The 24,496-nt window shown below is 38.3% G+C and overlaps 1 protein-coding gene across 1 annotated transcript; it reads left to right on the forward strand.

Moving 5' to 3' along the window:
- Positions 1 to 223: 223 nt before the first annotated feature.
- Positions 224 to 17,653, forward strand: LOC109938288 (CCR4-NOT transcription complex, subunit 2; the record flags this gene model as incomplete). Its single annotated transcript, XM_048592650.1, has 7 exons — positions 224 to 344; positions 461 to 617; positions 3,140 to 3,201; positions 3,315 to 3,364; positions 10,005 to 10,105; positions 10,299 to 10,443; positions 16,521 to 17,653. Coding segments are annotated over 7 exons (723 nt in total), but the record flags the coding sequence as incomplete, so codon positions are not given.
- Positions 17,654 to 24,496: the final 6,843 nt, after the last annotated feature.

Consider the following 24,496-nt stretch of genomic DNA (forward strand, 5'->3'; position numbering starts at 1 on the left):
TTAAAGGACAAAGGCACTATGCATACTTGAACACAATCACGTCAAGCCTCACAGCATCCTGATTTTGGCATCTGATGCTGTTCCTTCACAACCAATGGATCAGAATCTTCGAGCTTCTTATCTAACAGCACTATGGGATACAACAACTTGTACATGAATATTTCAAAATTGCAGATTTTCCTTCTTGCAGTTTATTAATGGTTTTTAAAAATTTCAATTACAGAACCTGAATACACCGGGAAAAAATGTATCTAGTACAGACGGGCCCAAATTTCCTGGCGATAAGAGCTCAACGACGCAAAACAACAATCTGCAGAAAAAAGGGATCCAAGTATTATCTGACGGTGGGTGGTTCTGTACTACATCAAAATTATATTCGACATATTCAAATATTTCCAAATATTGGAAGATCTGTACAATTGGAGGATCCTTTCTTATGGTTTTTTTTCTTATTATTTAGGCCGAGTCACTAATATTCCTACGGGAATGGTAACAGATCAGTTTGGAATGATTGGACTTTTAACGTTCATTCGAGCGGCAGAGACTGATCCCGGCATGGTACATCTCGCACTAGGCAGTGATTTAACAACACTAGGTCTCAACCTAAACTCTCCAGAGTAAGCAGTATTCCCACTTTCTGCCATTCTTATGCTAAGATCATTACATAATCTGGAAAAAGGGCTGTATGTAATTTTTCCACAAATCATTTTTGTTTACATTTTTAATAAAAAAAAATGAACTGCCAGGTGAGCTTGCAGCTTTTCCGTTGAATGACATTTATAATAATTTAAATTGTACGCAAACCAATAAATTGATGCTAATTAAAAAAAATTGTAGAACAGAAGAATCCAAAACTACTGTATCTGGAATAAAGAGCTAGTGTCAATAATAATGACCATGAAACTATAGGATATTTAGCAAAACTATCTGGTTCACTAATGCCCTTTTAGGGAAGGAAATCTGCCTTCCCTCCCTGGTCTGTATGGAACTGCAGATCTACAGTGTCTCTTGGCTTCAAGAAAATCACTTATCAAGCCACTCAGTTGTATCAAATTGATACTGAAAATTTATAGGTGAATGCTGGATGGTCAGTTCAACACTAAGTACCAGAAATGACATAGACATATCCTGTCCAGTTGACTTTGCAGACTCCTCCGTACTAATGTCTGTGGACTTCTGTTCAAAATTGGGACACATGGTCCCACAGGTTAATCAGGGCATCCTGATTTAGTCATACTCATGAATCATACTTTATAGCTAATTTTTCAGACTTCTCTACCCGATCGCTGGGTTGGTCTTGTCTCTGGTGACAAGGCAGATCAAGCAGAAATGGAAACATATATACAGTTAGGAGGAGGCTGGCCTTGGGAGTCCTCAACATTGTCTTTATCACATGAAGCATCAATGCATTAGGTTAAACGTGAGCAACATAACCCCTTTCTAGTTACCGTCTCTTCTTCAGCTGATGAATCAGGACTCCCCAGTGTTGAACACCACTTGGAAGCACTAGTGGTTCCAGAGGCACGGAATGTATTCTTGGTGGGGGACTTCAGTGTCCATCACCAGCAGTAACTCAAGTAACAACACCACTGACAGAACTGTCTGAGTCCTGAAGGACCTTATCTGCATAATAAGATCAGAATTGAAGATGTTTGTAGTGTACAGTAGCATATGCAATTGCTCAAATACTGAAACAGCCCAATCCCATGTGCAGTCAGACCTGAATAACATTTAGGCTTGGGGTGTCACGTGGCAGGAAACATTCCCACCATACAGTCAATGACCATCTCTAACAAGAGAGAGCCTGAATGTAAAGAGGTGGTTAAAGGCATTACTATTGCTGAATCCCCACCATTAACATTGTGGTGGTTACCATTGACCAGAATTTAACTGGGCTAGCAATATAACTCATGTCTTTACAGCAGCAAGTCAGAGGCTGATAGTGAATGATTCACGTTCTGACTCTCCAGTCTGTCCACCGTCTGCAAGGCATAAGAAGGAGAGTGATGGAATAGCAACCGCCTTGATCGGCAGCCCATCCATCACATTTATTCCCCTCACAGTCAGCTCAGACTGGCAGCAGTGAGTACGTCTGTAAGATGCAGTGTAGCAACTTGCCAAACCTCCTTTTAACCACGCAGAACTCTAAGGGCTTACATGAAACACCAGTGTCTGTACGTTCTCCTCCAGGGTAAACACAATTCTAGACTTTAAACTATATTGCTGTACCTTTCTTGTCATTTGAAAAACATCCTGGGATTTGCCCTTTCTCAAACACTATTATTGATCTGCAGCAAAAAGCCGTGTCCTAGTTCTTGTCTGCCACAAGTTACGTTGTACATAGGTGTCCAATGGATTTTTAAAAATTCTAACAAAATGACTAAATTGATAGAGGTAATTGCCAGCAACCTGGAATATTATCAGGTTCAAATCTAAAAGCTTTATATACCACTTTTAAATTGCTCAAATATCATACTTGCCATTGAATATACCTTCTGAACAATTGCACTGAACCATGACCTTGTATCATCTTGGATACTTTTTTCGAAAAATACATAAACTTTAGGAACATAGTTGATTAGGTGTTTGAGATATAGATTGTGCTATTAATTGCATTCGAAGCTTTGAATTCTTTTTGATTGGAGGTTTGTGTTCTGTGTATTTTATTTATTTTTGCTGTTTTGCGAAGTTGATAGTCTAAAGGATTTCATCTTGTTTAACCATAATTTATTTTTCACTGTAATGTATTCTGTAATGTTATGACAAATGGTTTCGTGTCCTAAAAGCATTGACCTGGATGCTTTCTTGTGTCATACATGAATGTGCTGCTGTGGGAAATTGTACAAAGTATCAATACAGACCTGACTCTGGATACTGTAGGGAATTGCTTCAGCATTGGGTTCTTTCTTTGCAGTTTAGCAGCTGAGAGTAATGCTCCTTTTTGTTCAAAAATGTTAAAGTATACAACTTGACTAGCTTCTCATTCTTGTTTATGAAATTCTTCAGTTATAATTTAACAGTAGTAAAAAAAAAAAATTACTTTCAGTAACAAGGGCTAATCAGGTCATGTTCAGTGACTCAGCAGTTGGCTATTTTGTTAGATCAAGAATCTGTATGATTAATTATCAGTATTTTACAGAAATCTCTACCCCAAATTTGCATCTCCTTGGGCATCAGCACCCTGCCGACCTCAAGATATTGGTGAGAATGGTGATTTTATAATTACTATAAATATAATGGATCTTTGTTCTGTTTATTCCTTCACAAACTTATATGTCTTAAAATAACTGACCAACACTCATCTTCTTCCACAGATTTTCATGTTCCATCGGAGTATCTAACAAACATACACATTAGGGACAAGGTGAGTATATTAAACACTGGAAAAAGTGACTTTAAATGATGTGGATAATACAGTATATATTGTGTCAAAAACCTGGGCCAATGAAACTGCCAAAATCACAATATTTGTGTGTCGATTAATTTTTGTGAGACCATTCATTGTTGAAAACTCTTGAGATATATATGATAGTGTCCTATGTTCCCAGTGGCTAGATTGGTAAATGGACACCCATTGTGCAGTTGAGTAATGCAAGCTTACCTTTTATTCATTCGCCAGTGTGGGCTGCATTGGCTAATCGTAGATGAAATTAAAAGAAAAACTATGATGGACGTCAATGCTAGGGCTAGGAATAGGATAACACAAGCAGTCATCCGGCCCAATACATGGATGAATTGTGAAAGAATTATATTATGCTTGGCAGTGATGTATCTCAGCCTAACACTAAACCATGTGGCCATTTTATATTTTTAAAAATGACTTGCACAGCATGTTATCCTAGAAAACCCAGCATCCATGGAACAGATTCGGGTATAAAATCTGTATTTAAAGGGTACAACTATGAACTTGCAGAGGCTGTTTTGTTCTGTTTCTGCTCAACATGTATGGCACTGGCAACTTTCATTGTCCTTCTTTTGTGCCTTGTACTGCTGCAGTCCCTGTAGCGGTGATGCAGTCGTGATCATTGGCAGGCAATTTCAAGATATTGACCCAGTATTGGTGAAGGAATGCTAATATTTTTCCAAAGTAGCAAGGCAAAATAGGAACTTGAAATGGTGCTGCTCATATGACGATGCTGCTCTCCTCCTCCTTTCTAGAAGTGATGGAGCTTGTGGACACTGTTGAATGTGATTAGAAAATTGCTACAGTACATCCAATACATAGTAGGGATTGCAACAACAATGTGGAGGGGACAGAGAAGAGTGATTTAAGGTAGTGGTTTGACAGGATGTTTCTCAGGTAGTGAGCAAAGGGTTGATGCTAAATGACAGAGTAGTTGAGGTTGTAGACATGCTCGCCGAGCCACTGGGTTTGGTTGCAAATGTTTTGTCACCCTGCTAGGTAACATCCATCAGTGCGCCTCCGGTGAAGCAGTGTTCTGTCCCGCTTGTTTATATGCCTGTGTTTGCTGGGGTGATTGGTATTGCTTCCAGTTTTGTTTTTCACTGGTGTGTACACAGGGTCTAATTCAATGTGTGAAATGATGGAGTTCCAGTTCGAATACCAGGCCTCCAGGAATTCCCTGGTGTGTCTCTGTTTGGCTTGTGTTGTCCCAGTCAAATTAGTGTCCCTCATTGTCAGTGTGTAGTGAAACAAGTGGGGCGGCACAGTGGCCCAGTGGTTAGCACTTCAGTGTTACAGCGTCAGGGACCCAGGTTCGATTCCACCCTTGGGCAACTATCTGTGTGGAGTTTGCACGTTCTCCCCGTGTCTGCGTGGGTTTCCTCCCACAGTCCAAAGATGTGCAGGGTAGGTGGATTGGCCATGGTAAATTGCCCTGTCGTGTTCAGGGATGCATAGATTAGGGGGATGGGTCTGGCTGGGATGCTCTGAGGGTCGGTGAGGACTTGTTAGACGGAAGGGTCTGTTTCCACACTATGTAGGGATTCTATAAAAAAGTGAGAATTAGTCATGTGTCCTGGGGGCTAGTTGGTGTTCATGTATCCGTTTAGTCAGTTTTCTTCCAGTTTGGCCTATGTAGTCTTTCTCACAGTCTTTGCATGGTGTTTTGGATAACGGATCCTTTTCGTTCGTCATTAGCTGTCGTAGGATGGTTGTCTGTCTGTGGGCTACTCTGATACCTAGAGGTCTGAGTGGTCTTGTGGTCATCTCTGAAATGTCCTTGATGTATGATAGTGTGATAAATGATTCTGGTTGTTTTGTGTCTTCCCTTTATGGTCTGTCTCGGAGGTAATGGCGGATTATACTTGTATGGAGTCTTTAAGAGGAATGGATATCCAAAAAGCACAATCCACCATTACCTCCAAGACAAACCACAACAGGAAGACACAACATGATCAGAATCATTTACCAGCCTATCATACATCAAGAACATTTCAGAGATAACCACAAGACTACTCAGACCCATAGGTATCAGAGTAACCCACAAACCGATAACCACCTTACGACAGCTACTGACGAACGTAAAGAATCCCATACCCAAAACCGGCAAAACTGGGGTAATATGCAAAATACCATGCAAGGACTGTGAGAACCACTACATAGGCCAAACTGGAAGAAAATTGACTATACGGATACATGAGTACCAAGAGACTTGACCAATTCTTACTTGTCTCACTGACAACGAGGGACACAAATTCGACTGGGACAACACATCCATAATTGCACAAGCCAAACAGACACGCCAAGGAGTTCCTGGAGGCCTGGCATTGCAACTGGAACTCCATCAACAAACACATTGAATTAGACCCTGTGTACAAACCACAGAGAAACAAAACCAGAAGCAATGCCAATCACCCCAACAAACTGAGGCGTATAAATAACAAGTGGGACAGAACACCGACGCTTCATTGGAGGCACACTGACGATGTTACCTAGTAGGGTGACAAAACGTTTGCAACCAAGCCCACCGGCTCGGCAGGTATGTCTACAACCTCATCCACAACCCGAGCTGCAAATCTTCTCAAAAACTTTAAACAGAGTAATTGGTCAAGATTTTAACGTTTCTTGTGGCTGCAACTATGCAGGTGAGAGATGAGAAGTCTGTTACACTTCTGATGTGAAACTAGTAATTGAAGATTCTGTTGTGGAATGTAAAATTTAAAATTGACATGTGCTGATTATTCTGCAAGGAAGAAACACGTTCCCATGTTGTGAAATTTTGTTCTAGCATTTGAAACAGTCATGTTCAATCATTTTAACCCCGAACATGCTCTGTAATGAATTTTTTGTAAAAAGAAAAGTTCTGTTGAATTCAAGATTTTTTTCCTTTTGTTTACTTTTCTTGAGTACCTAGTTATGTTGTCAGAAATGGTGCTGAGAATTATTGTACTGATTTATAATGGAGTAGCTTAACTTTACAGTATTTAAGATTCAGTTGTGCATGTTCCGCCTATTAACATTTACAAATTGAGCCTTGCCGCCAAAGGAAACATGAAACAGAAAAGTTGTTAAAATATTTTTATTAATACACTTAAATTATCAATGTGTAAAGCATAAACATTGAAGAATGCGCTGTTTAATTAACAGACTGTATTACCCTGTTGGTACAAAGCTTTAAAATGTCATGTCCGCTCCATATCAGATGGGCCATACTTAGCACAAAATCACCTTATACTTAACATCCAAGATTGGCCTGAAGTTTCTATGGTTGAGATTTCTTGATTAGCTGACAGATTGAAAGATCAAATAACTCTGCCAGCTCTGCCTAAGTCTAACAGATATATACTAGTTCACAGTTTGTTTGCCTGACTACTTTTTTTCAGTCAACTTAAAGTTGGCAGTTTTGCTTTCCTCTGACTACTTGCATTCACTTTAGTGGATACCAGTGTAATGAAATTCTATCCATAAATGTTGAATCTGTGTCCTTTTGGGTTGTCTATCATCTGGTAGATTCAGCTTTACACACCTGTGATTCCATTTGGACTTATTGCTGTTGTGACATGTTGCTTGTCTCTGAATGGATTTCTCAAACCCAAGTCTCACTTCTAACACTTTGGAACCCTTGTTTAAGCAGTTATTCCTTTCTGTACCAACTGAATTTTCTCAAATTCTTTTCCTATTTTCTCCACCCCACTCAATCATCTACCCGGAATACGTGAACACCCAACTGCCTAGCCTTTGGTCCTCCATCTGCCACAATACTTCTGCAGCCTGGCTTTCTGCTTGACACTTGATTTACCTTGTCCTTGACCTCGAACAAATAGATAGGGGCCACATCCAGGCAAACATAGGACACAGTCTTGAATAACTGGCTGGACCACAGCAAGCACTATTAGTCCATATTCACTCTTCCCAGTTTCTTACTACTTCAGGATCATCCTATATTCACCGCTGTTCTAACATAATCTCTTTAAATACTCATCTCCTCAGCTCATCTAACTTCACTTTGTTGCAAGGTGCTTATTAACTTCTTTCTCACTAATGTGAAATGATTTCATGCACAATTTGATGACAGCAAGGTAGTTCTTCTGGAACCTGATCAGTAGCTAGCACTGACAAAAGCACAGAATAGTAATTTATCTTGTTGCTATTTGAAAACTTTCCTGTTTGCCAACAATACATTGGTGATTATAATTCAGTGTCTCAGATTACTTTAGGACATCCTGGGGCAACAAGGACTGCTATATATTGCTATATTCTATAGCTCCACAACTTTATCACTTTATTCCTTCTATTCAGCTGACAAACCTGAGTGATACATTTTAGGACCAGATTCACCTATTGTGTCATCACCTTAAATAGGCATGCCAATAACTTGGAATTTAGTTTTGAGCCCAAAATCTGACTTGTCTGTAGCTTATAATTCCTCTTGTATTCCCAGTATTAAGAAATCTGAATTAAACTAGATAGGAATCAATTTTTTTTATTAAAAAGAACTGCATATGCTGTAAATCAGAAACAAAAACAGAATTTGCTGGAAAAGCTTAGCAGGTCTGGCAGCATCTGAGAAGTGAAATCAAAGTTAACATTTCGGGTCCATGACCCTTCCTCAGAACTGAGGCGTTCTGAGGAAGGGTCACTGGACCAGAAGCATTAACTCTGATTTCACTTCATGGATGCTGCCAGATATGTTGAGCTTTTCCAGCAAATTTTTTGACTCCTCCTGTTCTTGCTTATCTTGTATAGGTTACACTGTCTAGACATTATTTTTGACTTTGGCCTAGGTCTCCTGGCACTAGTTACGAAAGATCCTGTGTAGTCAGACTACTTTCTGAACTAGGTGTGATTCTTCACATTAACTGTTTCATAATTTATTGAAAGGTTGTTACAAATTTCCCTATTACTCTTTCTCTCACACTTGGAACTTTTGCTGTTATTGGTTTGTATAAATCTAAAGCAAGAGAAGATCACTGCTTTGAAATCAGTTTGACAGATCTTATTTTATATCTAGTCCAAGTCCCATGGTGTTTCATGAAGGGAGTCAAAACAAGTCTTCTGTTGATGTTAAAATCTGAGCATGTAGATCTAATTCAACCCATGTTTTAAGCTAAATGAACTTAAGTAAATAATAAGTATTCAGTAAAATAAAAAAAATTTGCAGCAGTTTGGAAAACAAAACTGTAGTTGTTTGGACTGTAGCAATTTCTCTGCAATATGGGTGGACACACTAGGAGATACAAAACTGAAGCACTATATAATGCCAATATTGATGGAATAGTGTAACTATAATACAAGTAGCTTACGTAGATCAGTTCCAATAACTTCCCATTTCACACTGACAAAGAGGGACACAAAGATGGGACAACACGTCCATAATTGCACAAGCCAAACAGAGACACGCCAGGGAATTCCTGGAGGCCTGGTATTCTAACCAGAACTCTATCAACAGACACATTGAGTTAGACCCTGTGTACAAATCACTGAGAAACCAGAACTGGAAGTGGTATCAAACACCCCAACAAACTGAGGCATATAAATAACAAGTGGGACAGAACACCAATGCTTCACCAGAGGCACACTGACGATATCACCTAGTAGGGTGACAAAACATTTGCAACCAAACCCCTGGGCTTGGCGAGCATGTCTACAACCTCATTCACAACCCAAGCTACAAATCTTCTCAAACTCCAATAACTTCTGTTCGTATAATACTGTTAGCATAGGAAAGGTATAGATGCATTTCACAGAAGCAGAATCACACATAAAATGACACCATCTCAAAGAAGGATCTATTAGGACGATTAACTAATTGCTTGAGCTTGGCCAAAGAGTGGAGCTGGTACAGAAGCTGATGGGGTTAGTGAAGGAGAATGGGCATTGCCATTTAAAAATATGCAATGCTATCAAAAAAAGGAGAGAGGAAGTGGAAAATGAAAACACAAAGTCATCTTATTTTTTCTTCGGACACCATGTTGAACCAAGGCCATACCTGCCTGCTTGGGTGGATACAAGAAATCACATGACATAATTTCAATAAAGAACAGGGAACTATCCCTAGTGTTGTGGTGAAAATTTATCCCTCTGATAACATCATAAAAATAGATGATCTGGTTAATAGCACATTACTGTTTGCGGAAGCTTGTTGTAAATTGACCGATATTTACAAATGATTACAGTTCAAACATATTTCATTGTCTCTAAGGCATAGATGTTCTATGGCTATGGAAAACGTTATACAAATGCCAGATTTTCTTGTCTTTCTAAACAGACTGTACACCAATAACATATCGTATGATTATATACTCTTGAGTTGACAGCTATACTTCCTTTTTAGTTGGGTTGTATTTGCTGGCAGCTGCTGGAACTTTGTGCCGATTATGTGATGAAATCTATCTTGAAAGATTAACAATTACAACATAATACGTGTGAATACTAAATTACATAATTTGTATATTTTTGTGACAATGAGGAGCTTGTTGATACTCTGGCCCACTTATGTATATATGAAATATACATGAAGATATATGAAATCGTAAAAGTTAAGGTTTTTAAGCATCATATTTGAAATGTAAGATAAAATGAACAATGATTTATTTTACAGCTTGCTGCAATAAAACTTGCCCGCTATGGAGAGGACCTCCTTTTCTATCTATACTACATGAATGGAGGAGATGTCTTACAGTTACTTGCAGCAGTAGAGTTGTATGTCTTTTTAAATATATCACTATCTGAATGAAAATTTTCTGTGGCATAACTGACATTAAAATCTATTGATTCTTATTTACAATTGTTTTGAAAATAAATTGCCATGCACTAGTTTGTTTCTTGGACATGTTTAACTTAATTAAAACCTGTGTCTTTTCTCAAGAGATATTTTTCTTGTCATAATTGGTAGATTTAACCGAGACTGGAGGTACCACAAAGAAGAGCGAGTCTGGATCACCAGGGCCCCAGGAATGGAGCCAACAGTAAAAACCAACACCTATGAAAGGGGGACATACTATTTCTTTGACTGTCTTAACTGGAGAAAGGTTGCTAAAGTAAGAGCTGATGTGTAATTGATTTTATATAACGCTGAAATTGTTTGTCTTCTATTGTAAAGGAGCCAGATAAATTACTAACTTGATAATGTTTCCTGGAGAGACTAAGAATCATCTGTTTGCTGGAAACAACCAATGTGTTTTTGTATACAACATTGTGTACTTTTTGCCCAGCAAATTTGACCTGTGATTCTCGATAATAAAGATAGCTGAAATAGCCTAGATTTGTGTGCTGTTGTTTTAACCCTTGAGACTTGAATGCTGTGGCAAGTTTTGTGCTCTCAAGGCTATCAATTTTTTGAAGATTTCACCTCATGCACTGTAGACCCAAATGTGCAGTATAGAAGGAAGTGATTGGCTTACTGTGGCTATGCAGTAACTGACTTCAAGTCAATTGATTTTATTACTTTAGCCTGCTTTTATTCTGTGATGTGCCTTGCTAAATTGTAGTGACAAAGAGCAGCATAGTGGCTCAGTGGTTAGCCCTGTTGCTTCACAGCAGCAGGGACCCAGGTTCAATTCCAGGACAACTGTGTGGAGTTTGTACATTCTCCCTGTGTCTGTGTGGGTTTTCTCCAGGTGCTCCTGTTTCCTCCCACAGTCCAAAGATGTGGCGGTTAAGTGAATTGGCCATGCTGAATTCCCCATGGTGTCCAGGAATGTGTAAACTAGCTGGATAGCCATGGGAAATGCAGGGTTACAGGGATAGGTTGAGGGGTGGGTCTGGGTGGGAAGCTCTTCAGAGGGTTGGTGCGGACCCCATTGGGCCAAATGGCCTGCTTCCACACTCTAGGGATTCTATGATATATCTATTCTATGATAATGAATCTACTGATCGTTAACTACAAGATGCAAAAATAACAACTTAAACAAGACCTGTTTAATGGAACATGGTCTGTTTTCACATTCCATCCCACCCATTTTATCTGCACCTTGTGCGCAGTTTATATAATGAATCAGTCATTTGGTAATACAGAATTTGAATATTGCTGAAAGGGACATTTCATTGAAGCTTTGGGTCATGCATTCATCACATTTGCAAGAATACAGATTTGAAGGGGAACAATATTATATGCTATGTGAGAAGAGTGCAGATTGCTTGGCAAGTGGACTGAGCCTACCATATAGAATACACCAGTTAGATTTTGACCACAGCCAACTTGCCTGGTTCAAACTTAAACAAAGCTTGACAGTTGACTATCAGTCAAAGAGTATAGGGAGGAAGAAGATCAGAATACTGAGTTGGATGATCAACCATGATCATATTGAATAGCTTACTCTTGCTCCTATTTAACTGATGGGTTCTACATAGCAGTGTCTCTACTGATCAGAGTTCAAGTGCCAACTCTTCTCATACAGTATAAAATATTATTCCCCTTTACATCCAGTATTCTTATGAATATCCTGCTGAGTGCTAGATGGATATCTTTGACACAATGTGTCTTTTTCAATAATATTAAAGTTTGTACTAAACAAAGAACTGCAGATGCTGGAAATCTAAAACAAAAACAAAATGTTGGAGAGCCTCAGCAGGTCTGGCAGCATCTATGGAGAGAAAGCAGAGTTAGGGTTAACCCTACTTTCTCTCCACAGATGCTGCCAGACATGCTGAGGTTCTCCAACAATTTATGTTTTTAAGTTGGTACTATTTACTTAGATTGCATTTTTGCTTTTTCTTCCAAACTTTTTAATAACGTTTCCATCATTTTCTTATGTGATTCCTCCATCTTCCTGTTTCAGATTTAGCCTAGATGTAATTAAGTCCTTCTGCCTATAGAAAGGAGACAATTTGGAGTTATTAGTTTTTTGACACTGGCTGGTTGCATAATCTTATTTTATCCTGATTTGTTGAAAAGAAAGCACTTGGAGCCTAAACTATGTAATTTTATCTGACTGTGTTAGCTTATTGTGGGGAGTCGCCAATAATTACAAGGTGGCCAGTCATCAGTACCAGAAGCTCCAGGTTCAAAAACAACTCCAAGACAGCACAAAGAAAAGAGTTAAAAAGCAATCATTTACCTAAATATTGAAAACTAAAAGAAATTCAGCAGTACTCATAAGTAAATGGAAAATATTTACTTATGCTGATTGTGACGGCACATTTCAAACCTCTCGAATGTCATGCAGTGAATTTTGCACTTCATGTCAGATGCAGATTATTTTACAAAACCAATTGTGCTGTCTAAAAACATTACTCAAATGACTCTTGGCCAGAGGCATAGTTTTGATTTTGCATTTAAAGCAGAAAACGGATTGAATCACAGGATCAGATCCCCAAAACATTACTTAAAATCCAGGTGCCCAATATAATCAAAGCAGAAATAGCTGTCAGTCCCTGTAAGTGTACTGTTTTCACATTAGTCCCCAGTTTCAGTGGCTGACCAATGGAAGTTGAACTAGTGTGCTGCAAATTCCATCTAGTTCAAAAGAAGAAAGCTGGCATGTTGGTAATGATGAAGAGAAGTATCCTCACTTATACCACACATTCAGCATCTGCCCAGTTCAGGAAGTGCAATACAATTGCTGTTACCCAGAAAAACACTGGGAGCAAATCAGCTTTTTTTCAGAGGATATGTAGTTTTGCGCTGCTTCAGATGTAAAACAGCATTTTGCAACTCCCCAGTGGTCAACTAACTGATCTCCGAGCGAAAATGTTAACTTTTCATTATCCTGCTATGTGGTAATTGGCACCTGCTGAGCAAGTCTTCAGAATGTATTGGAGTATCACACAAAGCTTTTGTTTCACTGATCAAACAGCAGTACAAGTTTCGCATATAACTTGGCACCTTTCATTCACATTTCCATAAAGTGCCATAAAGTTGTGTATATATTTGCTGTAAAGGGATAATTTGAAATTTTTTACTTAAATCATTGAAAATAAATTAAATACTTTGCGTATTAAACTAAAGGAGATTTTATAATCTATTTTAAGGAAAATAAAATTCTGAGAGCAATGGCTTTTTTTTTTCAAAAATTTGACAATTGTCTGAATTAGATCTGTGGCCTTCGATCTAGGAGACCTTTCTCTACACATCAAGTAGTATACATCAGAGTTGGCAGTTGCAGTAAACTTCAGGCACTAAATCTTTATCAATGAAGACAAGTGCAGTCAACCAAACAACATTTACTAAAATTATAGGTCTTTCCTTTTTAGGTGAATTTCTGATCAAAGAAGTTCCAGATTCCCATGAAGTAGCTTTAGATAAGATATTACTAAAAGCATTGTGTAGTAGTAATTTTGTGAATCTGTGACTAAGTCAAAGTGATAATACAAACCATTCTTCAAACTAGTCCGACTGCTTTATTCAAGCACCAAGTGGTGATATCAGTCCATCACTGTTAATGATTAGCACCATCTGTTCCATTGAGGTTTCACTACATTAAAAAAATCCTTTCCTGTATTGAATGAACTCTCCAAAATAGCATTGAAGTCATATTTTGGCGACTATATGTAATTTTTCTTTCAAATATAATTTATTACAGTACAATCAATTGTCTTTAAAATGCAAATGCTAACAAAAAGTCATTTTGTAATACAGTCATCAAGTCCGAGTTATACAGCATAGAAACTGACCTTTCGGTCCAACTCTCCATGCTGACCAGATATTCTAAACTGAGATAGCCCCGTTTGCCAGCATTTGGCCCATATCCCCCTAAGCCCATCCTATTTCATTTACTCATCTGGATGTCTTTTAAATGTTGTAATTGTACCCACCTCCTCTTTCTCTGGCAGGTTGTTCCATCCATGCCCCTTAGGTCCTTTTTTAAAATATTTCCCCTCACACGTTAAACCTATGCCCTCTTGTTTTGGACTTTCCTACCCTGGGAAAAAGACCTTGGCTACCTACCCTATCCATGCCCCTCATAATTTTATAAACCTCTATAAAGGCCACATCTCAGCCTCTGATGCTCCAAGGAAAAAAGCCCCACAGCCTATTCAGCCTGTCCCGATAGATCAAACCTTCCAATCCCAGCAATATCCTTGTAAATCTTTTCTGCGCTCTTTCAAGTTGAACAACATCTTTCCTGGAGCAGGGAGACTCAGAATTGCAATTTTCTGTGAAAGGACATTTTATTAAAGCTTTTCATCATGTACTCATCAGGACAATTTGTAAGGATGCCAATTCAAGGGGAAACCAACATTATACTGCATGAGAGATGTAAAGAGACTCTCATGCAATGTAAATGTTGGTTTTCCCCTTGAATTAATATCAAGCGAATTGTTCTGATGAAAAGCTTTGACAGAATGTCTTTTTTCAGAATTACTGAAATGCTCATTTTAATTCAAAGAATAATGTGTACTTATAATGTATAATCTGCTTATTGTTGTTGCAGTGAGTAGGACAGAAGAGAGGACTAATTTTAACAAAAGCTTCTAATAGGGCTATATTGTTGCATACAGTATGCTGTGAATGCCAATAATTCAGAGATTTAATGTATGTAGAGATGTTTAATAAAGGGCTGTAAAATGCAAGCTGTTTCCTTAAGCTAGTGGAAATGTTGTAATTTGTTACTTTATTTCCCGGCCCCCGGCCCATCATATTCAGGATTCCCTCGAAAATCTGTTCGTTGCTTCTCTTCTGTCTATTTGATGCACATCTGAGACCTCAACAGGAGACCTCATGATATAGTTTTTCACAACTCATTTATATAGTGCCTTTCACTACTTCAATATTGCAAGTACTTTATAGCCAAAAGAGTGCTTTTCAAATGGAGCGGATGTAGTCGCTTGACGTTCTACAAATAGCGGTAAATAGCTTGATAATCCATTTTTGATCATCTTTGGTTGATGAATAAAGTTCCCAAAAGATCTCTCATCCAGGAGATAAGATAATGGGTAAACATTGCATTGCAAAGACAGCGCTACTTCATTACTGCAGTGAAGCTAGCTTGGTGTCTTTAGCAGATATCATTGAGGTACTTTCATTAGGCTAAATCTGACACAATATATGCTGATGATCTCCAGTTCTGCTGCATTTTACTCAACCCATTTGTTACTTTTGTACTGTCAGACTGTTTATCCTACAGCGACTTTCTCCAGCTTCAGTTCCCCACCAGAACTCTGTTCCCTTATTATTCCATCTCCCTGCATAACCATGCTGTTACATAATCCAAACAAATTAGCCTAACAAGTTATTAAACGATCTTGTTTCACTCAACAACCTAGTTATCAAGTTCTATGAATAAAATTGCTCACCTCTGCCCATACCTCACCTACCACATTGCTGAAACCTTTGTGCATGCCTTGTGAGCAGCAGACTTGACTATTTTTATCAATGCTACAAGCCTCCCATTTGTACCATCCAAAATTTGTCCACAATTGAAACACCATCACATGTATTCTGTCCTTCGTTGTCTCTCATCCTTTGTGCTTAAATCACCTTCAGCCCAGATCGTTGCCTAATTATACGAGCAGCATATTTCCACAAAACAATTTCTAAATCTTTGTTCTTGTATATGGACGCTTCTGATATTGAGCCACCCTAAATAGCACGAATGAAGCATTTCAGAATTGTAGTCACTTGTGATATAATCTTTGCCTTTTTATATCTGCAGTTTTCTATACCTACTACTTCCACCTTACAGTTTTCTGGGGTGGCTCATTGGTTAGCACTGCTGCCTCACAGCACCAGGCACCTGGGTTCAATTTCAACCTCCGGTGACTGTGTGGAGTTTGCACATTCTCCTTGTGTCTACACGGGTTTCCTTCGGGTGCTCCTGTTTCCTCCCATGCTCCATAAATGTGCAAATTAGGTGAATTGGCTATGCTAAATTACTTTGTAGTGTTCAGGGATGTATAGGTTAGATGTGTTAGCCATGGGATACAGGGATAGGGCAGAGGAACGGGCCTGGGTGGGATGCTCTTCGGAGGGGCGGTGTGGACTTTTTGAGCCGAATGGCCTGTTTCCACACTGTAGGGATTCTGTGGATTTCATCAATGGCATTTTTTATATAAGTACACAAAACACAACTTGCATTTACTGATGTTGACATCTAAGCATGTAAGCTGCGTCTTGTTTTCCTTTTCAATGGACATTTGCTGCCACATGGCTGACTGTTTCTTTTTGGGATTTCAGGAGTTCCACCTGGAGTATGATAAACTAGAGGAGAGACCTCATCTGCCGTCATCTTTGAACTACAACCCTGCTCAGCAAGCCTTCTAAAGACTTAACTGTTCATGGGGTATGGCTGTCTCAGCACAATACTCAAACTGCGGAAACCGAAGTGGCTCAGGCATCCTGGTTTTTATTCTTTGAGGATCTGGCAATTGGCTCATGTGGATGGATCGACATTTTGAAGTCCTGCCTTAGTAATTATGTGCTGCCCAACACAACTGAATTTGTATTTTTTTGTTTTTTTTTTATTATTTTGAGCAGGGTATGTTTGAAAACGACACACAAAATAATTTCAGCCTAGAGGCAGATTTTGTTCTGCTAAAGGACAAGTGGACCGACAACATTTTCATTGCTAAATTTCCAAAGTGTAAAAATTTAAAAAGTTTGCATTGTTCGTTGTAGCATTACTGGTAATAATAAAAAAAATGTTTAGTGCATTTTTATGTGAAGATCCTCCTTGTATTTCATTTGGAAAGATAAGCAGCCTGCATTTGATTTGTTCATTTTACTACCCCTAATGTTTTTGAATGGCATTTCCGCCAAGTTAAATGCAAGAACATTTGACTGTTTAAGTGAACGTTATTGCCACGACCTCTGGACATTTTCCACGGTTGTGTATCACTGGGCTTCATCTTTCCAGAATGAGCAAAACACTGTCCAGTCTTTGTTACAATTTTGTAATAAAAGTGTACATTTTTTTAATTTTTGGACATCACATGAATAAAGATATGTATGTACGAATGTGTATATATTATATATATGACATCTATTTTGGAAAATATTTGCCCTGCTGTACCTCATTTTTCGGAGGTGTGCATGGATGCAATACATGAAAACAGGACATTTCGGGAACTGCTGAGCAGGGGACCGCTGTGTCGCCCTGTGCACTTAAGGGCCAGATTTTCAGCAGCCAAGGACATCCATACCCAATTGAACATGATGGGACTTCAGGAAGTGAACTGAGACAATTCACAATGGCTGGTTGAACAGCAGCATTTCATAGGAAAAAAAAGAATTAAAAAAAAATCAATCTTGTATTTTCTGACCACATTAAAGCTTCTTCTCTTTGTAATAAAGTAGAAAAGCTGTCCTAACTGCAGTGTTGCCTTTAATTTGAAATTGCTACGCAATGTCTTTCTAATTTATGGCATTGGATACAATGATAGAATTTTGAATTATTTGTTGAAACGTCCACTTGAAGAGTGGTATCTTAAACATTTTGCTCACAAGCTTGTACTACAAAAGGTAAGTGTTTCAATTTTGAATCTGTCTTGTGCTTCATTTAAATTCAAAAATGGAGAGCCATGAGAATCTTTAAAATCAGAAGTGCAGCTGATCAATATACTTGAATGATCGTTTTATACAGTACAGCCCTGTTTTAGCTCCAGCATAGCACCTAATACTTTGGGATTTGAGAAACCCTTTGAGACATAGAACGCTACATCAAGGGCTTTAAATCTTTAGGTGGGAGAACATTTACTTATTAAATATACCCTTACTTAATTGCTAAATATAATCCTTTAGTGCTCACCTGCTAAAGAGCCAGAACTGACACCTACTGAGTCTCAACCACAAAAAGCATGACTTATGCATTAGAGAATCCTATCAACGTACAGTAGCTCAGTATCACTTAAGGTAGACTGTTGTCATTTTTCTTAAAGGGAATCTAGATACCTTATTGCATATTTTAAAATTGTTGTCCAATGTCTTTTCAGAACTTGTGAACTACCTTAGCTTTTTGTTTGTACCCTACAGTAGTATTGATCTGTGTAAGCTCTTGTGTGTTACACACTGATGTAAACCTTCTTATCCATGGCTTTTGAGGCAGATTATTACTTTGGAGTGTTCTGTTTCCACTTTGCAGAAACCCGTGTAAAACTGTATCTTGAGCTTGCAGTAAGTCATACTTGTGTGGTGTTTTGGGATAATCCATAAATATTCAGGATTTAAATATGAAGTTATTAAAGAATATCCTAATCAAATTTTCACCCTTCTAAAAACAAACTTATCACACAAGACTTGTGTTATTATTACAAGCAAAGAATTGGAACATATAAATTCCATTGGTCCAAATTGTGGTTTCTTTCTGTAAATTTTACACTTTTCTCCCTTCGGTTTTTCCAGTTTTCCTGTATATAAAAGGTGTACTTCAGCGTATGCTCCTAGTTTGGTTTCTTACATCCAGTCTATTTCTTTCTGTTCCTGTAACATGAAAAGAAATCCAGCAAATCTTGGAGCACTCAAAGTTCAAAGTTTATCAAGTAGTGAAATGTCCTATTTCTGTGGTAACATTTTCATGTAAATGTAAAATGGGTTAGAAGGTTTACTGAAAAATGAAGAGATCTCTTACTTTGCACTCCTAGTTGCACTATTTAGAAGCAATGGATTAAGAGTTTGAGAATGTTTTTAAGAAACTACATTGGTCATGATTTTACTCTTGATGGGGCGTAGTATGATAAACATCTAAATTGCTGATTTAATAAATCACTTCAAGGACTTACATTAGACTTTAACTTGAAATTTGATATCATTCACAAGTCAGATTGAGCATTTAAGAGGTTAGATATTACAGCTTCATTTGATCTTTCTGTCACTTCAATAATTGTAAATGATTGCAATTTTTTTCTTTAAATCTCCCATGCATCAAGGGCTAATACCAACTGAATTTTGTTCTTATAGCTGAGGAAGAGAGAATTTTAGTGATTAAATTGCTTTGTGTATGTGTAATTGCTCCAGTTCAAGATTGCTATGCATAATTGATTACTAAATTTAGTAACCTGAAATCAGACTTTCAATAACACTTGTTGACTCTTTGGAGAGATTTTTAAAAATTAATACATAGATTAATGGAAAGGATTGTGTTCAATCACCCTATTATCCAAGGAAAGTAGAATTCTCCATTTTGCCACAATTGATTAACAATAGAGATCCCGCTAGATCTAAATGATCTTTCATACGGTCCTCATCAGATTTCATGAGGTCTTTTACTTGCATCTTATTTACTTACATTTACTTTAAATTGCTTTTGTTCTGAAAAATTGACAATATCCTTTAATTGCTTTCTTACTAAATTCTTGATTTCAATGAAGTAGAAGCATGTTATGGTGACATTTTTATAATGATTAATGCGGTTTCCAAAGTTGAAAGAACTTTGAGAAATAGCTCAAAGGATGTTGATAGGGAAGAAAGTTGTGTTTTTTTTAAGGTGAAAGGTTGTATTATTTACAGCAGCAAATTATCATGATACATCTACTTTTGCTTTCATTGTGTTCCTCAAACAGGACCGCATACCTCTTTTGTTGATGACCCAAATCAGTGCACAAGTGTAGTGACTGCATAATTATCTCTTCCCCCAATTTTTAAAATGCCATTTAAACATTGTGGATACAACATCATAAGGTAAGTCTAACAAACTTTTAATTGATTTTTTTGGTTGTCATGGTTTTTCTGTTAATTAGTAAAATCATCTTGTGGTATAAATTGAACTTTCACCAATGACAACATCTGTAGATGCAGTTCCTTGGTTGTAATAATTACAGAATGGCATTTTAGGTAGGGAGGGACTTGCATTTATATAGCACATTTCACAAACAAAGCGTTTTATCCCCAATGAAAGTTTTTTTTTTAGGAAATGAAATGCAGTCACTTATTTAAGGAACGTTGTGCAACAATATAAACTGGTTGCAATCTGGAATGTGGTAATCCCTAGATAATCTGTTATATATAAACTGACCAGGGATAAAAACTGACCAGGATATCAGGCACCACTTCCCTGCTCTTGCATAGAAACAAGAAGCAGTTGGCCATTCCGTTCCACGAACCTGTTCTGCCATTCTAGATCATGACTGATCATCTACCTCAATGTCATTTTTCTATAAAACTCCCATAAATCCATTGATGTCAATTGTATCTCAAACTATTGATCTCGGTCTTGAACATACTTGATTACAGAATTTCCATAATCTCCATAGATTCACTGCCCTTCATGTGAGGAAATCCCATCATATCCCAGTCTTAAGTAGCTTGCCCCTTATCGTAAGACTGTTCCCATGTTCCATAGCCAGGGAAACCCTACCCTATTTAGCCTTTAAGAAGTTTAAATGAGATCACTGTCATTCTTAACTCTACAGAATACAGGCCTCGTCACTTCATCGGACTGTAGCACATTCCCACGGGTTAGTGTGGTAAACCTTCATTGCACTCCTGTGATTAGGCATAGAAACCAAAACTGCAGTATAATCCCAGGTGCAGTCTCACCAAGGGTCCCATACAATCGATGAAAGAGATCTTTCCTCCACCAAAATTCTTCAAAAGTCAAACTATCATTTGCCTTCCTAATTGTTTGTTGCACCGACATGTTAGTTTTGTTAATTACGAGTAAGGATACTTGCCAGTCTCTCCATTTAAGAAATACCCTGCATTTAGTTATTCACTATATATTTCATTTATGTCTTTTTTTTCCTATTCACTCAGTCTCTCCAAATCTCCTTGAAGTGTCTTTGTAGCCTCCTCACACCACACGTTTCCACCTATTGTAATGTCCTTGCCAAATGTAGGAATATCAACTTGTTCAGAGATTAAATTACACATCTCTGGAGCAGGTGGGACTTGAACGAAGCCCTCCTGTCCCAGGGATAGAAACACTACCACTTCACAAATGTCCCCATCAATATTGATACAAGTTGTAAACAGCTGAGCCCAAACACCACTACTTGCAGTTTCCAACTAACGGCAGCCTGCAAACCTGAGAAAGACACATTTATTTCTTCAGTTTTCTTTCCATAAACTAATCTTCAATTAATACTAGTATATCACAATTAAGTTGTATTTTTAATTGTGTATGTGCAAGGTGATGGCATAGCGGTCATGTTACTGGACATTCAGAAGCCCTGCTTAATGGTCTGGAGGCATGGGTCTGAATCCCATCATGGCAGATTATAAAATTAAGTCCATTCAAAAATGAAGTTAAAAGTTGACCTAATGTGACTGTTGTAACAACTATCCGTTGTTGGGGCTTTTGTGCAGTGGTAGTGTCCACTGGGGCCAGAAGTCCTCTAAGTTATCCACCCCTGTGCCTTATGCTCCAAATTAGTTTGTCAATTTGTGTGGGACCTTAGCAGCTGCCTTCTGAAAACCCGAATACAGCATACTGGTGCCGAAGCTCCCTCCCCATCACCGAGCACCTCTTACCTAATACGATTATGCTGACGATGCATGCTTTTGATTTAACATGTAAAATTCACATCAAATATTGGCGTATTTGGAAACTTGCTGCATGTTTAAATTCATGCCGAAAATCAAGGTGAAGATTTCCGGTTGTAAGGTTTTATGAAGAGATGAAAGTGGGCCTGCTGTGCTGTTCTATGTTCACAATGAACCGCCTCGAATCTAATTCTTGGAAGAAGTTTCAATTATCCTTAACTTGACACTAACTAAGCCTCGCTCAAGAGAGGAGGGAATGTAACTAGTACGAGAAATTACTCCAGTGAAGTTAGTAGACTGAGTATCCACCAACATTAACCTCACGTTTAATGTCAGGTAATTTGGCTTTGATTTGAAGTTTGTTAACAAATATTTTCTTTAACATTACTTGCTAATGTCATTGGTATTCCCTGAAAAATGCTTTTGCATGCGTTCCTGAGTACTTATGATTGTTACTTTGGAGGAATCTAACCATCAAGATGTCCGGACAGAACAATAGTATGAGGGAGCTCTTCGACTATGGAAAGCATTACAGATGTTCGATTTCTGTGTTCGCCTTCCTCGAGCGCTTTACAGAAAAGGGTAGTTGATTTAAGATGAGTTGGACTGCAAAGCTACTGGGAGAACTGGTGCCGTAAGGGTCCAACTGATACTCGAGCTTCAATTAACTAACAAATCCTGTGTATTCACTCGTTAATTAATTAGTGCGGCCATAATTAACATTTTAAAAAATCCAAACCCCACTTTACTTAAATATGGCATGCTCTATATTTAGTTCTGGTTGATGTGTACTGGAAATAAATCTAGGTCACCTAGTTTTCCAAACCAATTTAATTATGATCGAAGGTTATGTCGTTCGATAACCATACACCAGAAATGGAAAGGAAGCTTGTACTGGGTATTGTACACAAAGCCACCCTTCGTGCAAGGTCAGGATCGTAACGTACAAATTCAAATGAAGTAGTTATTTGGAGGTAAGCTGCCGGAGAAAGAGGTGATACTAGGCCTTATCCCCATAATCTACTATATATTCCTTCAACTTTAGTTTACAGATGTGCTTTATCCCCCCTACAACTCATCCGCCAAATTTAAAAGAAAAGCCAGTACAGACATTGCAACAACTACCTGCATTGGTAATTTCTGCAGTTCTAGTTTCAGATATTAACTTGTTACAAAAATAACTTTTGACTCAAATCGGTCACGCTTGAGTACCTCACCTGGTTAATAATTCTTCACACGTGAATCTAGCTACGGACACCACTGATCAGCTGAACCCCCCCATAGGACTTCCAGCAGGAGTTGTAACTTAGTGTTCGGGGGGCAGGTACTCCAATCAATTGTTTTCTCCCTCTTAAGGAACACTATTTTTAGCTTCAGCCGGTCTACGATCAGCAAGTTTAGTAGTGTGGACATGGGATGATTTGTCTGAGCCAAACTAGCAGGTGCACATTTATTCAGGTTAAGCCAATTTTTTTTTTTTGGATTCATGTTTATCTTTTACAATGTTGTCCTGAACTGGACTGTAACACTAAACATCTTTTTCGTTTGGAGCTGTTTTAATACGGCTTTGGATTTACCTTCCCTTGCTAACATTCCTCACGATTCAGAAACCACAAACCAGCCTGCTTTCATTATAGGTTGGTCATCTTTAAACTATGTCAGCTGGAAGACAAAGTTAGAAACTGGCTGGAAGTATCTTTGTCACTTCAACGGTCGTCACAGATGTAACCAGCAACGATAAGTTAATAATGAGTAACATTCCTGCGTGACATGTAGTATTTTAACATGAATTGCAGGAATTGATGTAGCAGAAAGTGGGCAAACGTGATTCCAGTCATATGAGTGAACGCACACACGCTTACTCAAAAGTACAAGCTAGTTTCTTCCCACTCCCCCGCCCCCAGAAAGGGGCTGTAGTTAACGTAGATAGCTTTCTTTAATAATGTACCTCCAGTATGAATACTCTTGTTTTCGGTGACAGTTCAAAAAAAAAAGTTGTAAAGTTTCTTTGGTCCTTCACGACCTCGAGTCCCTTTATCTCTAATTCAGTTTCAATAGCTGTTGTCAGGCCTGCAATATTTCCTGAAATGTTTTCATTCTGGATTCCTAGTACCCGCAGGTTTTACTGAAAATTCTACCGGATTAGTGCAGACGTTATGGAATAATCCAATTTTTTTTGTACGTACTGCTTTGCGATGTCTGGCTAAATATTCCTAACATTTTTCCTTTTATGGCATTTCTATGCATTTCTTTAAAGTACAGCATGTAACTTACAAAACCAAACAGTTCCCTCCCTTTCTTCAGCTGGCAAAGCTACTAACATACCCGACACATTCTGAGCAGTTGTTTCTTCAAAAGGTAGAGGTCTGAGAGGAGGAATGCTTTCCGTCCAACTCGTCCTGCCTTTCTCATAGGTCCTGCTGTAGTAGAGGTCCAGGACGGGTCAATTAGTTTAATGACCTCACTAACTGAAGACTGAGTGTGACATGGTTAAAGCAGCGAAGACATTAATTCGCGGATCCTTCCAGGGTGCTATTCCGAGGAGGAAGATGAGAAGTTCTATACCCAACCTTCATTTGTATCCTAATCCCATTTCCTAGATAGTGTGAGGTAGGATGATGAGACTGCTCGACGTGGATTATTCCTCCAATCATTCTGGTTAAACGTAAACCGAAGGGTGAGCAAATAATTCATCACTTCCATCGTTGAAAGGACAAGGAACAGAATTGATGAAT

The sequence above is a fragment of the Rhincodon typus genome, unplaced genomic scaffold (genome assembly GCF_021869965.1).
Source record: "Rhincodon typus isolate 14 unplaced genomic scaffold, sRhiTyp1.1 hic_rhity00001609, whole genome shotgun sequence".
Taxonomy (NCBI): Eukaryota; Metazoa; Chordata; class Chondrichthyes; order Orectolobiformes; family Rhincodontidae; genus Rhincodon; species Rhincodon typus.